At 46.5% G+C, this 15,321-nt stretch overlaps 1 protein-coding gene and 1 non-coding gene across 8 annotated transcripts in view; one reads left to right on the forward strand and one right to left on the reverse strand.

Annotated features, from left to right (window-relative positions):
- PRUNE1 (prune exopolyphosphatase 1) overlaps positions 1–15,321 on the reverse strand; it is a 31,172-nt gene that overhangs the window by 8,255 nt on the left and 7,596 nt on the right. For 2 of the 7 annotated variants that reach the window (XM_077947986.1, XM_077947981.1), the window contains exons 2-6: positions 12,473–12,565; positions 11,714–11,826; positions 5,589–5,773; positions 4,710–4,868; positions 2,740–2,834 (exon numbers count right to left, since the gene is read on the reverse strand). In XM_077947986.1, the coding sequence (XP_077804112.1) occupies positions 2,740–2,834; positions 4,710–4,868; positions 5,589–5,773; positions 11,714–11,826; positions 12,473–12,565 (645 nt within the window). Of the gene's footprint in view, positions 1–2,739; positions 2,835–4,709; positions 4,869–5,588; positions 5,774–11,713; positions 11,917–12,472; positions 12,566–15,321 lie in introns of all 7 variants that reach the window. The other 5 variants (XM_015151860.3, XM_015151853.3, XM_015151871.3 and 2 more) reach the window with 4 other exon arrangements.
- On the forward strand, positions 7,553–7,659 carry LOC114674898 (U6 spliceosomal RNA). The gene has a single exon (XR_003725993.1). It is a non-coding gene; the product is annotated as a U6 spliceosomal RNA (small nuclear RNA).

A 15,321-nucleotide genomic window follows, 5' to 3' on the forward strand; every position in this document is an offset into this window, starting at 1 on the left:
TGTCAGTTTGTATTTGATTAAGGTACTAGGCAAGCCTTTTATGTTTTTGTTTGTTTCTCGAACTAGGTTACGAACCATGAGAGAAGAGACCATGCTATCGTGTTTTATTTATTTAGTATTTTTACACAGTACTTAGTAGAAACCTGTGTAGGAGAATGGCGCGAACCCGGGAGGCGGAGCTTGCAGTGAGCCGAGATGGTGCCACTGCACTCCAGCCTGGGCGACAGAGTGAAGACTCCGCCTCAAAAAAAAAAAAAAAAAAAAGAAAGCTGTGTAAAGTATGTATTCAGATCAGATGAATTATTTTATTTATTTATTTATTTTATTTATTTTATTTATTTATTTTTTGAGGCGGAGTCTCGCTCTGTCGCCCAGGCTGGAGTGCAGTGGCCGGATCTCAGCTCACTGCAAGCTCCGCCTCCCGGGTTTACGCCATTCTCCTGCCTCAGCCTCCCGAGTAGCTGGGACTACAGACGCCCGCCACCTCGCCCGGCTAGTTTTTTGTATTTTTTAGTAGAGACGGTGTTTCACCGTGTTAGCCAGGATGGTCTCAATCTCCGGACCTCGTGATCCGCCCGTCTCGGCCTCCCAAAGTGCTGGGATTACAGGCTTGAGCCACCGCGCCCGGCCTATTTATTATTTTTTTTGAGATAGAGTCTCGCTCTGTCACCCAGGCTGGAGTGCAGCGGAGCGACCTTGGCTCCCTGCAGTCTCTGCCTCCTGGGTTCAAGCGATTATTGTGCCTCGGCATCCTGAGTAGCTGGGACTATAGGTGCCCACCACTGTATCCAATTAATTTTTTTTTTTTTTTGTATTTTTAGCAGGGACAGGGTTTCCCCATGTTGGCCAGGCTGGTCTTGAATTTCTGACTTCAAGTGATCCACCTGCCTCTGCCTTCCAAGTGCTGGGATTTACAGGCGTGAACCACCACGCCCAGCCAGATGAATGATTTAAACCACTATGACATGGAACCAGGTATTCAGACACCATTATTATTATTTTTGGTTTCCATATACAGCATTTAATTGAACACTATTATTAAAGTTATATTCATTGATACATTCAACAAAGTTTACTGAGCATCCGCTATGTGTCAGACACTGTTAAAGGTCCTAGAGCTACAACAGACAAAAAAGAAACAGGGTCCTGGTAGAGTTGATAAACTAGCAGAGGAATATAGACAATTAACAGGCAAACCAGGAAACAAGATCCTTTTAGTATGTTAAGTGCTTTGAAAAACAAACAGGCCGGGTGTGGTGGCTCAGGCCTGTAATCTCAGCACTTTGAGAGGCCAAAGCGGGCAGATCACTTGAGGTCAGGAGTTCAAGACCAGCCTGGCCAACATGGTGAAACCCCTGTCTCTATTAAAAATACAAAAATGGCCGGGCGCAGTGGCTCACACCTATAATCCCAGTACTTTGGGAGGCCGAGGCAGGTGGATCACTCGAGGTCAGGAGTTTGAGACCAGCCTAGCCAACATGGTGAAACCCTGTGTCTAGTAAAAACACAAAAATTAACTGGGCATGGGGATGTGTGCCTGTAATCCCAGCTACTCAGGAGGCTGAGGCAGGAGAATCACTTGAACCAGGGAGGCAGAAGTTGCAGTGAGCCGAGATAGCACCATTGCACTGCAGCCTGGGGGACAAGAGCGAAACTCCTTCTCAAAAAAGAAAAAACGAAAACAAAACAAAAAATTAGCTGGGCATGCTGGCACGCACCAGTAATCCCAGCTACTAGAGAGGCTGAGGCAAGAGAATTACTTGAACCCGGGAGGCAGAGGCTGCAGTGAGCTGAGATTTCGCCACTCCACTCCAGCCTGGGCAACAGAGTAAGGCTCAAAACAAACAAACATAACTGCTACAGGGTTTTTGAGCATAGGAGATAGTACTTCAGTTAGGGTGGTCAGGAAAAACCTCCCAAAACAACAGACATCTGAGCTGAGACATCTGAATGTTAAGAAGAGCCATCTCTACAAAGAGAAAAGCTCATCTGGGAATGAGCTTAATGGTTCCGAGGAACAGAAAAGAAACCAGTGTGCCTGTAGTACTGTAGCGCAGGAGTGGAGCCGGAATGAAATGAGGCCAGGGAAAAAGACAATGGCCAGATCAAGCATGGCCCTGTAAACCATGGTAAGTCCTTTAGATTTTATTAAAAGTACAATGAGGCCGGGCACGGTGGCTCACGCCTGTAATCCCAGAACTTCGGAGGCCAAGGTGGGAGAACTGCTTGAGGCCTGGAGTTTGAGACCAGCCTGGGCAACATAGTGAGACCCTGTCTACACATACACACACACACACACACACACACACACACACACACACTAGCTAGGTGTGGTGGTGTGCACCTGTGGACCCAGCTACTCGGGAGGCTAAGGTGAGAGGACTGCTTGAGCCTGGAAGGTTGAGGCTGCAGTGAGCCATGATGGTACCACTGCACTCTAGCCTGAGCAACAAAGCATGACTCTCAAAAAAAAAAAATTTTTTAAAAAGACCACTCTGGCTGCTTTGGGGAGAATGGTTTGTAGGGCTGCAAAAGCGGAGGCAGGGAAACCAGCACTGAGGCTAGTACAGTGGTGCAGTGAGAGATGCTGGACTCTGGTGGTCATAGTGGAGGTGGAGACAAGAAGATAGACACAAAATACGTTTTGGAGGTGAGCCAGGAATGAGGTGCAAGGCCACATGCATAACATGCATAGCTAAAGGCTTTCTCTCCCCACCCACAGTCACAACTTACTCTTACCTCCAAATCCATATATACTGCACTAATGGCCACCTTGACGCCTTGTCTATAGATAGTCTTCTGGTCCTTTCTCAGCATCTGCTCAGTGGTCAGTCCTAGAAAGCAGATGTGAGACTAGGGGTCAAACAGGGGAGGTCAGGTTCCCAAGACCAAGAAGGCAAGGGCAGCCAGATGGGTCAAGAAAGGAAAAATAGCCTCTCTTTGGGGCAATGAATGGGGGAGACAATTGAAAATGTAATCATAGCTGGGTGCAGTGGCTCAGGCCTGTAATCCCAGCAATTTGGCAGGCTGAGGTGGGCAGATCACCTGAGATCGGGAGTTCGGGACCAGCCTGGCCAACATGGTGAAACTCTGTCTGTACTAAAAATACAAAGAATTAGCTGGGTGTAGTGGCGGGCGCCTGTAATCCCAGCTACTCAGGAGGGTGAGGCAGGAGAATCACTTGAACCTGGACTCCATCTCAAAAAATAAAAGAAAAACAGAAAATGTAATCACATAATCAAAAGCCATCTTAAATAATTGGTGACAATAGGTACCTTTACAGCAAGGAACTTTGGAGAGAAGAATAAAACCCAGCACAGAGGCTTTTACTTTGTATTTTCCCTCTTCCTATACTGTTTATATACGAGTTCTTTCTTTCATTTTTCCTTTTCATGTCAACAGGTGGTAGATAAGTAGAAGAATATGGGTTTTTTTTTTTGGTTCTCTTCGTCTTTTGTATACTCACAAAATATTTCTTTAGCCTCCCTAACCAATGCTATAGATTTCACTCTGATAATTTAGTATACCCTCAGCATATTTTATATATATGTCCTATATTCTCTGAATAGACTAGAACCTATGAGGCTCTTTTTGTTTTTCTTGAGACGGAGTTTTGCTCTTGTTGCCCAAGCTGGAGTGCAATGGCACGATCTCGGCTCACTGCAACCTTCGCTTCCCGGGTTCAAGCGATTTTCCTGCCTCAGCCTCCCAAGTAGATGGGATTACAGGCACACACCATCATGCCTGGCTAATTTTTCGTATTTTTAGTAGAAACAGTGTTTCACCATGTTAGCCAGGCTGGTCTTGAACTCCTGACCTCAAGTGATCTGCCCACCTCGGCCTCCCAAAGTGCTGGAATTGCAGGCGTGAGCCACTGCGCCCAGCCCTTGTGAGGCTCTTAATACCTTCCTCCTCATCCTAACCAAGAGCCAGGATAGAACAATCCAGTAAATGATTGATTAGTTCATGCTTAGGCTAATATGCTACTTCATTTCTTTCTGGCATAAAATTTAAATAATTGGCCAGGCATGGTGGCTCATTCCTGTAATCCCAGCACTTTGGGAGGCCCAGGCGGGCAGATCATCTGAACTCAAGAGTTCGAGACCAGCCTGGTCAACATGGTGAAATCCGATCTCTACTAAAAATACAAAAATTAGCTGGGTGTGGTGGTGGGCGCCTGTAATCCCAGCTACTCAGGAGGCTGAGGCAGGAGAATCGCTTGAACCTGGGAGGTGGAGCTTGCAGTGAGCCAAGATCGCGCCACTATACTCCAGCCTGGGCGACAGAGTGAGACTCCATCTCAAAAAAAAATAAAAATAGGCCGGGCGCGGTGGCTCAAGCCTGTAATCCCAGCACTTTGGGAGGCCGAGACGGGCGGATCACGAGGTCAGGAGATCGAGACCATCCTGGCTGACACAGTGAAACCCCGTCTCTACTAAAAAAATACAAAAAAACTAGCCGGGCGAGGTGGCGGGCGCCTGTAGTCCCAGCTACTCGGGAGGCTGAGGCAGGAGAATGGCGTGAGCCCGGGAGGCGGAGCTTGCAGTGAGCCAAGATCACGCCACTGCACTCCAGCCTGGGCGGCAGAGCGAGACTCTGTCTCAAAAAAAAAAAAAAAAATATATATATATATATATATATATAATAAACAAGGCTTGCCTTTCTGTTTTCTCATCTGGGAGGTAGAAAAGTCAGCTAACATTTCATACCTGATACATCAAACTTTGCCTTTTGTAGGGAATCAAATATATCATTTCTCTTGGGTAGGTCTGGGAAAAGGGCTTCTAGTTTCTCCACATATTTGCTGTCCTTTGGGGTTGCCTTTCCAATTTTAAGGTCCATGTTGACACAGTCCAGGATGATGGTTCCTGTGGAGAAGGGAGATGGTGGAACTTGAATCCTGTGACCCTCCACACATGACCACCAGAACATATATAACCTTCACACCAAATGGACACAATACAAGGAGATTTGTATAGCAAAATCTCTAAAAGCAAAATGAGAAACTGGGATGGACTGTGTCCTCAGACCTCCCAAATCCAAACTAAGGTGTAGGAAGGGAAATGGGAAAAAGGTAGAAAGAAAGCCTGAGCATCTCAATCCTTGGAGATTTTACAGCCTAGTCAGACAGAGATACACCTCTCTAGTAGGCCAAATCCCAGCAAAGAATCTTCTAAGTTGAAAAGACAGTCTAGTCCAACTCACTCTCTCTCTTTTTTTCACAAGTGGAAAAACGAGAACAAGAAAGGTTAAGAGACCTGTTCAAGGTCACCCCTCTCTTTCCTGGAGGAACTGGTATTGGAATCTGTTTCCTGCTTTTTTGGCTAGTCCTCCTTCTATCATAAAATGATGCCAACAGGAAGCTTCTTGGTCTGTTGCCCTGTACTTCCTTTCTACTTTCTCCAACAAGTATCCCACAGGCCTTTAAACAGATACTTAATTGTCCGCCGAAAGAATCCTATCTTTTGGTATGAGCTGAATGGGTCTGAGAGCATATGGTTAGGCTGGAAGTGTCTAGACTTTTCCACCCTCCCTTCTCAGGGATAGGAATAGAACTACTCGGGTCCCAATCCAAAAGCCACCCTTACCATGCAGAAGGGCTGCAGTTTGCCTGTCCAAGATCTCTGGTGCCCCCTGCAGGATTCTCTCAGTCACCAGGGTAGCGCAGGACCCCACCAGCTCAACTGAAACATGGCAGGGAGGGCAGTGTTTCTGCTCGATGGGTCGATGGTCTAGCACCTCTGCTACTGCCTCCTCTAGGGCTGTGTCACTTCTGTGGAGGGGAGGGTATGGGAAAAGAGAAAGAAAGATAGGTAGGTAGGGACACTCCAGCTGCTTCTAGCCAACCTCTATGCCACCCATCAAGGAAAATGCAGATGTCTTAGGCAAGCTTATTTATTTATTTTTTTGAGACAGTTTCACTCTTGTTGCCCATGCTAGAGTGCAATGGTGCATTCTTGGCTCACTGCAACCTCTGCATCTCGGGTTCAAGCGATTCTCTTGCCTCAGCCTCCTGAGTAGCTGGGATTACAGGCGCCTGCCAACACGCCCAGCTAATTTTTTTGTATTTTGAGTAGAGACGGGGTTTCATCATGTTGGCAAGGCTGGTCTCAAACTCCTGACCTCATGTGATCTGCCAGGCAAGCATTTAAAACTGACCTTTGGTCATTTTTACCTCTGCCTCACTCCTCTCAATTCTTTTTATTTTTTGTTGAGATGGAGTCTCACTCTGTTGCCCAGGCTGGAGTGCAGTGGCACGATCTTGGCTTCTGCAACCTCCGCTGCCCGGGTTCAAGTGATTCTCCTGCCTCAGCCTCCTGGGTAACCGGGATTACAGGCGCACGCCACCAAGCCTGGCTAATTTTTTTTTTTTTTTTTTGTATTTTTAGTAGAGATGGGGTTTCACCGTGTTGGTCAGGCTGGTCTCAAACTCCTGACCTCGTGATCTGCCCGCCTTGGCCTCCCAAAGTGCTGGGATTACAGGCATGAGCCACGGCGCCCGGCAATTCTTTTTTTCAATGTTATAATTGGCGTCATCTTTAAATAGTGTATAAGCAAATTCTGTGAAGCATCTGCTGCAAATATCTTACCCCCACATTTGCTGTCCTTTAGCTTTGCCTTTCCAACCCTTCACCCTTGACACCCTTGATACCCGACATCTAAATCTCTCCTTTTTTTTTTTTTTTTTTGAGACAGAGTCTTGCTCTGTCACCCAGGCTGGAGTGCAGTGGTGAGATCTCGGCTCATTGCAACCTCCGCCTCCCAGGTTCAAGCAATTCTCCTGCCTTGGCCTCCCAAGTAGCCGGGAGTACAGGCGCCCACCACCAGGCCCGGCTAATTTTTGTATTTTTAGTAGAGACGGTGTTTCACCATATTGGCCAGGCTGGTCTCGAACTCCTGACCTTGTGATCCGCCCACCTCAGCCTCCCAAAGTGCTGGGATTACAGTCATGAGCCACCGTGCCCGGCAAATCTCTCCTATTTTTATAACCCACTCAATACTTAGATTCCATGTGGGTCACCAGGTCCTGTTAATTCTATCTTAATTCCTATCCATGCCCTAGTTTCTGACTCTCTATTACTGCCCATTCTAGGCCCTCAACATCTCTCGTCTGGACTATTCCAATAGTCTCTTAACCAATCACCGGCTTCTAACCAAGAGCCCTCCCGGGCTGTCCTTCACAAAGTGGCCTGAAAGACCATTTGAAAAAAGAAAATCTGATTCTTTTAGGACACAGAATATAATTTAAAATAGTTCCCCACTGCCTAAAATAAAATCCAATCTCCTTAGAAGGGCCTATGAGGTCTCCATAATCTGCCTCCTGCCTGCCCCTCTGTCTCATCTTTTTCCATGTCCTACTTCTCCCTCAAATTTTATGCTCCAGCTGTGCAAAACAAATTCCATTTCCCCTAGCTCACCATGCTATTTCACACCTGCCTGCATTTAATTCTATTAATTACTCCCTCTGCCTGGAATGCCTTTCCTAACCACCTTCCCTCCTCCCTCCCAATTCACCAAGCAAACACCTAGTCCTCTTTCAAGACTGAGATCAGTGCTCACTTCAGCAGCACATGTGCTAAAACTGGAACGATATAGAGAAGATTAGCATGGTCCTTGAGCAACGATGACACGCACATTTGTGAATTTTTCCATAAAATATATGTGTGTGTGTGTGTGTGTGTGTGTGTGTATAAAAATAAAAAATAAAGGCCAGGTGCGGTGGCTCACGCCTGTAATCCCAGCACTTTGGGAGGCTGATGCGGGTGGATCACGAGGTCAGGAGATGGAGACCATCCTGGCTAACATGGTGAAACCCCATCTCTACTAAAAATACAAAAATTAGCCAGGTATGGTGGCGGGAGCGCCTGTAGTCCTAGCTACTCAGGAGGCTGAGGCAGGAGAATGGTGTGAACCCGGGAGGTGGAACTTGCAGTGAGCCAAGACTGTGTCACTGCACTCCAGCCTGGGCGACAGAGCGAGACTACGTCTCTTAAAAAAAAAAAAAAAAATTGGCCAGGCCAGGCATGGTGGCTCACGCCTGTAATCCCAGCACTTTGGAAGGCTGAGGCAGGCGGATCACTTGTGGCCAGGAGTTCGAGACCAGCCTTGCCAACACGGTGAAACCCTGTCTCTACTAAAAATACAAAAAATTAGCTGGACGTGGTGGCACATGCTTGTAATCCCAGCTACTTGGGAGGTTGAGGCAGGAGAATCACTTGAATCTGGGAGGCTCACTGCAGTGGCTGAGATGGCGCCACTGCACTCCAGCCTGGGCAACAAGAACAAAACTCAGGTTCAAAAAAAAAAAAAAAAGCCAGGAATGATGCTTTTACACAGGAGGCTGAGGCAGGAGGATTCCTTGAACCTTGGAGCTCAAGGTTATGATGATGCCGCTGCACTCCAGCCTATGAGACAGAGCGAGAGACCCACCATCTCTTAAAAAAAAAAAAAAAAAGTGGTGGCACAGTGGCTCACGCCTGTAATCCCAGCACTTTGGGAGTCCTAGGGTGGATGGATCACCTGAGGTCAGGAGTTCAAGACCAGTCTGACCAACATGGTGAAACCCCCTTCTCTCCTAAAAATACAAAATTAGCCGGGCATGGTGGCACATGCCTGTAATCCCAGCTACTTGGAGGCTGAGGCAGGAGAATTGCTTGAACCCAGGAGGCGGAGGTTGCAGTGAGCCGAGATGGTGCCGCTGCTCTCCAGTCTAGGCAACAGCAAAACTCCGTCTCGAAAAAAAAAGAAAAAAAAGGAAAGTTTATTACTGAATGAATCCATAGATGGATAATGCTCTCTCAGGCTGCCTTCTGTCAGTATCCTGCTATAACCACAATGTGCTCAAGAAAAGAATATTAGCAGGAGCCAAACAGACTTAGGAAAGTCACATACTTGTGTTGCTTTTTTGGTCGTTTTTTTCCAGTAGTAAATTAGGGATGGAATTATTATAAATGTGTACATTTGTTAAATAGACATTTTTATAGAATTTAAAAAAAAATTTTTTTGAGATGGAGTTTCATTCTTGTTGCACAGGCTGGAGTGCAATGGCATGATCTTGGCTCACTGCAACCTCTGGCTTCCGGGTTCAAGCAATTCTCCTGCCTCAGCCCCCTGAGTAGCTGGGGCTACAGGCACGCGCCACCACGTCCGGCTAATTTTGAATTTTTAGTACAGACGGGGGTTTTTCAATGTTGGTCAGGCTGGTCTTGAACTCCTGACCTCAGATGATTCTGCCCGCCTCAGGCTCCCAAAGTGCTGGGATTACAGGTGTGAGCCACCACGGCCGGCCTGGCTAATTTTTTTTTTTTTTTTTTGAGACAGAACATTGCTCTGTCGCTCAGGCTGGAGTGCAGTGGTGCGATCTTGGCTCACTGCAACCTCCGCCTCCCAGGTTCAAGCGATTCTCCTGCCTCAGCCTCCCGAGCAGCTGGGACTACAGGCACGAGCCACCAAGACCAGCTATTTTTTTTTAAAGACGGAGTCTCACGTCTCACTCTGTCGCCCAGGCTGGAGTGCAGTGGCACGATCTCAGCTCACTGCAAGCTCCGCCTCCCGTATTCACGCCATTTTCCTGCCTTAGCCTCCGGAGTATTTGGGACTATGGGCGCCCACCACCACGCCTGGCTAATTTTTTGTATTTTTTAGTAGAGACGGGGTTTCACCATGTTAGCCAGATGGTCTTGATCTCCTGACCTCGTGATCCACCCGCCTCAGCCTTCCAAAGTGCTGCGATTACAGGCGTGAGCCACCATGCCTCGCCTGAGATATTTATATATTCTAATAATACATTATTCTAAAATCATGAGTTTATGTAGAAAAACTTTTGCTAACTTTTTGTGTGCTTTTTATTTTTATTTTAATTTTTTTGTAGAGATAGGATCTCACCATCTTGCCCAAGTTGGTCTTGAACTCCTGGGCTCAAGCAACCCTCCTACTTCATCCTCCCAAAGTGCTGCGTTTACAGGTGTGAGCCACCACACCTGGCCCTTTTGATAACTTAAAAAAATTTCTTTTGGAGACAAAGTCTTGCCCTGTCACTCAGGCTGGAGTACAGTGATGTGATCATAGCTTACTGCAGCCTTGATTCCTGGGCTCAAGTAATCCTACCACCTCTGCCTCCTAAGTAGCTGGGACTATAGGCATGCACTATTGCACCTGGCAAATTTTTTTATTTTTAGTAGAGACAAGGTCACACTATGTTTATGGATTTTTTTATTCATTTTTTTTTTTTAGAGAACAGGGTCTCGCTATATTGGTCAGACAGGTCTCCCTAAGTGCTGGGATTACAGGCGTGAGCCAACATACCAGGCCACTTTTAAAAAATTAAAAATAGGCCAGGCATTGTGGCTCACACCTGTAATCCCGCCACTTTGGGAGGCCAAAGCGGGCGGATCATCTGAGGTCAGGAGTTCCAGGCCAGCCTGGCCAACAGCGCAAAACCCCATCTCTAGTAAAAAATACAAAAATTAGCTGGGCATGGTGGCACGCACCTGTAATCCCAGCTACTTCGGAGGCTGAGGCAGGGAGAATAGCTTGAACCCGGGAGGCAGAGGTTGCAGTGAGCCAAGATCACATCACTGCACTTCAGCCTGGGTGACAGAGCGAGACTCCATCTCAAAAAAATTAATTAATTAAAATTAAAATTAAAAATAGAGTTGCAGGCCAGGTGTGGTGGCTCACACCTATAATCCAGCACTTAGGGAGGCAGAGGCAGGAAGATAGCGTGAGCCTAGGAATTTAAGAGCCGCCTGGGCAAAATAGCAAAACCCTGTCCTCTAAAAAATTTTAGTAAGTACAAAAACAAATAATAAGTAAAAAAAAGAAAAAAAGAAAATTGCAAACATGTTTCAAAGGTTTCTATTACAATAAATCTGTTTCAGAATCTTTTTTTTTTGGAGACAGGGTCTCTCTCTGTCTCCCAGGCTGGAGTGGAGTGGTGTGATCTTGGCTCACTGCAGGTTCGACATCCTGGGCTCAAGTGATTCTCCCACCTCAACCTCTTGAGTAGCCTCCCGAGTAGCTGGGACCATAGGCATGCACCGCCTAATTTTTAAAATTTTTTTGTAAAGACACGCTTTTGCCATGTTGCTCAGGCTGGTCTTGAACTCCTGGAGCTTAATGGATCTGGTTGCCTTGGCCTCCCAAAGTGCTGGGATTACAGGTGTGAGCCATCGCACCCAGCACACAAAATCTTAAATAATGATACCAAAGGCAGATTTAAATGATTTTTGAGTTATCCTTTAGTTTGAACTCCACATGTTCTATTTCTTTTTATTACAAGGTATGTCTTTATGCCATAGACAAACATATAACTACAGAACTGACAATATTTTGTGTTGTTTTTCTATATCTAATATGACCTATCAATTATGATTAGCCTGTGAGATCCCTGAAAGCAAAAACTTTTTTTTTGAGATGCAGTCTCGCTCTGTCGCCCAGGCTGGAGTGCAGTGGCACAATCTTGGCTCACTGCAACCACCATGCCCAGCTAATTGTATTTTTAGTAGAGATGGGGTTTTGCCATGTTGGCCAGGCTGGTCTCCAACTCCTGACCTCAGGTGATCCACCCACCTCGGCCTCCCAAAGTGTTGGGATTACAGGCATGAGCCACCGCACCCAGCCAGCAAAAACTCTTTCTTCCTCTCTTTATATCTCACTCATCAGAGCCCAGCATGGTACATGATAGGTAGCAATTTAATTTCCTTGTGCTTACTTGGGTAAGATATGATGGTCGACAAGGATGAGGGTGAGTTGGCCAGCCTGGTGTAATGCATGGAGGTCAATCTCATCCCGAAAAATTAAGATACTCTCTGGAATATGAACCTTCTGAAGAAAGAAGACAATGTCACCTCGCAGAGGTAGCTCAGAACGTTTTATATTTAAAACTGGCACAAAGACTTCCTCGGCCTCAGTTGTCTAGATAGGAAAGTGAAAAGAAGGCATCACAATGTTTTACAATGACAGGAAAAAGTAACAAGACTATTGGGACCAAAAGAGACAGACTTAGGTAAGTTACCACCTTTCTCAAAGCCACAAGTACCCAGTCTATAAAAATGAAAGGATGACTTTTGCCCTCCCTCCTTAGCGATAACATGAAGGTCAACAAGGTAACTCATGGTAAAGACCTAGTTCTAGATGCAATGCTGCAGAGAGGGAATAGTCCTCAAGAACTAACCTGGGCAGAGGAATACACACTAGATCACTGATACCTATAAGGAACTCAGTAATAAACTGTTTGAATATCGCTTTATGGTTTACAAATCCCCCAAAATACATTTACTCACTTTTTTTCTCACAGCAACACTGCAAAATATCATTTTAGATTTTATAGATGGTGGCATGAGACTCAGCAAACTTAAGGGATTTAAATTTACCCAATGCTAAATGCTGGTAAGTGGCAGAGCTGGGTCTTGAATCCAGATCTTTTCATTCTAAGGGACTCAGATTCTAGGTACTACTTTGTTTTACCCACCTTTGCTAGGTAAAAAGCCAGGGCGAGAGCAGACACCACAGAGTCCAAATCACAGGCTTCATTTCCCAGCACAACATGTAGAGGTCGGGACTCCTGGAGAAGAAGGAAAACGGGAAACTAACAAAAGTATCTCTATCCATTTCCACTTACCTTTTTTTTTTTTTAAACATCTATATATATTTTTGAGACAGGTCTCACTCTGTCGCCCAGGCTAGAATGCAGTAGCGTGATCACAGCTCACTGCAGCCTCAACCTCCTGCTAGACTCAATCGATCCTCCTGCATAGCTGGAACTACAGGAAAGCGCCACCATGCCCAGCTAATTTTTTGTATTTTTTGTAGAGATGGGATTTTGCCATGTTGCACAGACTGGTCTCAAATTCCTGGGCTCAAGAGATCCACCCGCCTCGGCCTCCCAAAGTGCTGGGATAACAGGTATGAGCCACTGTGCCTGGCCTCTCCATTTACCTTATACTCATATAGGGCTTCACACACTTCCTCTCATTGATCTTCACAGAGGAGGTAGGTCCTCATTCCATAGATGGCATAAGTGTTTCAGCTAAGCTTATAGCATTCTACATATATCCAGTTTGTAGAAAAGTGTTCTTTCCTCCTATCTCCTTGAATGGTTTTTTTTTTTTTTTTTTTTTTTTTTTTTGAGACGGAGTCTCGCTCTGCTGCCCAGGCTGGAGTGCAATGGCCGGATCTCAGCTCACTGCAAGCTCTGCCTCCCGGGTTCACGCCATTCTCCTGCCTCAGTCTCCCGAGTAGTTGGGACTACAGGCGGCCGCCACCTCGCCCGGCTAGTTTTTGTATTTTTTAGTAGAGACGGGGTTTCACCGTGTTAGCCAGGATGGTCTCGATCTCCTGACCTCGTGATCCGCCCGTCTCGGCCTCCCAAAGTGCTGGGATTACAGGCTTGAGCCATCGCGCCCGGCCTCCTTGAATGTTAACTTACAAAGCAGTAAATAAACTTCTGATTTCTTATCTTCTTTGGGCACTCAAATAGTCAAAAAAGGGGATTTGGGGTAGCTGATATATTCAAGGCATGCTCTTGGGCATATCAACCCTGGTTGACTATTTCTTCCCACTTTCATAATAGGGAAAAGAATGCTTACACTTCTTTTTTGAGACAGAGTTTTGCTCATTGCCCAGGCTGAAGCGCAATGGTGGGATCTCGGCTCACTGCAACCTCTGCCTCCCAGGTTCTCGTGCCTCAGCCTCACGAGTAGTTGGGATTACAGGAATGCGCTACCACACCCAGCTAATTTTGTATTTTTAGTAGAGACGGGATTTCTCCATGTTGGTCAGGCTGGTCTCCAACTCCCGACCTCAGGTGATCTGCCCGCCTCAGCCTCCCAAAGTGTTGGGATTACAGGTGTGAGCCAGCGCGCCCGGCCAGATGCTTACACTTCTAAATCATGAGAACAGGTGAAGAGGCTTTGAGAATAAAGGTTAAAAGTAAGATCTAGTCCAAGGCCGGGCGTGGTGGCTGGCCCCTGTAATCCCAGCACTTTGAGAGGCCGAGGTGGGCGGATCATCTGAGGTTAGGAGTTTGAGACCCGCCTGCCCAATATGATGAAACCCCATCTCTACTAAAAATACAAAAATTAGCCAGGGGTGGTGGTATGCGCCTGTAATCCTAGCTACTCAGGAGAATTGCTTCAACCCGGGAGACGGAGGTTGCAGTGAGCCAAGATCGTGCCTTTTGTACTCCAGCCTGGGCAACAAGAGCGAAACTCCGTCTCAAATAAATAAATAAAATAAAACATACTAAAACTAGAGTGCCCAAAATCAGGGTGACAGGGTCTTGGGTTTTGTTTTTAAGCATTTATTGAATGTGCCAGGCATTATTCTCATATTTTTTCATGCATTAATCAATCATTTAATCCTTAACCCGATGAGGCAGGTACTTATGTCATTTTATTCCAGGTATAAGCTTTCTGCTGGGTGGAATGAGACCAGAAAGCCTATGGCTCAGCATAGGGCACAATACTTCTCTCTTACCAGCTTACTTTTTCTTTTGAGACAGGGTCTTACTTTGTTGCCCAGGCTGGAGGGCAGTGGTGCTATCTTGGCTCACGGCAACCTCTACCTCCTGGGTTCAAGTGATTCTCCTGCACCAGCCTCCTGAGTAGCTGGGAATATAGGCATGCGCCATGATGCCCGGCTAATTTTTGTATTTTTGGTAGAGATGGGGTTTTGCCATGTTGGTCAGGCTGGTCTTGAACTCCTGACCTTCAGTGATCCGCCCACCTTGGCCTCCCAAAGTGTTGGTGTGAGCCACCGTGCCCAGCCCATCAGTTTACTTTTGAACTTCTATCTCAGCCTGGTTTTGAGAGAAGATGGGATGAAACAGACAAAATGAGACACACTAAATATAGCAGGGTTTCTCAACTTCAGCATGACTGGTATTTCGGACTAGATACTTCTTTTTCATTTTTGTAACTTTTACTTTTCGAGACAGGGTCTCACTCTGTAACCCAGGCTGGAGTGCATGGCACAACCATGGCTCACTGCAGACTCCACCTCCCAGACTCAGGTGATCCTCCCACCTCAGCCTCCTGAGTAGCTGGGACTACAGGCACCCGCCACCATGCCCCACTAATTTTTTTTTTTTTTTGAGACAGAGTCTCATTCTGTCGCACAGACTGTAGTACAGTGGCGTGATCTTGGCTCACTGTAACCTCCACCTCCTGGGTTTAAGAGATTCTCCTGCCTCAGCCTCCTGAGTAGCTGGGATTATAGGCACGTGCTACCATGCTTGGCTAATTTTTGTATTTTTAGTAGAGACGGGGTTTCACCATGTTGGTCAGGCTGGTCTTGAACTCCTGACTTCGTGATCCACCC

Source organism: Macaca mulatta, chromosome 1 (genome assembly GCF_049350105.2).
Source record: "Macaca mulatta isolate MMU2019108-1 chromosome 1, T2T-MMU8v2.0, whole genome shotgun sequence".
Classification (NCBI taxonomy): domain Eukaryota; kingdom Metazoa; phylum Chordata; class Mammalia; order Primates; family Cercopithecidae; genus Macaca; species Macaca mulatta.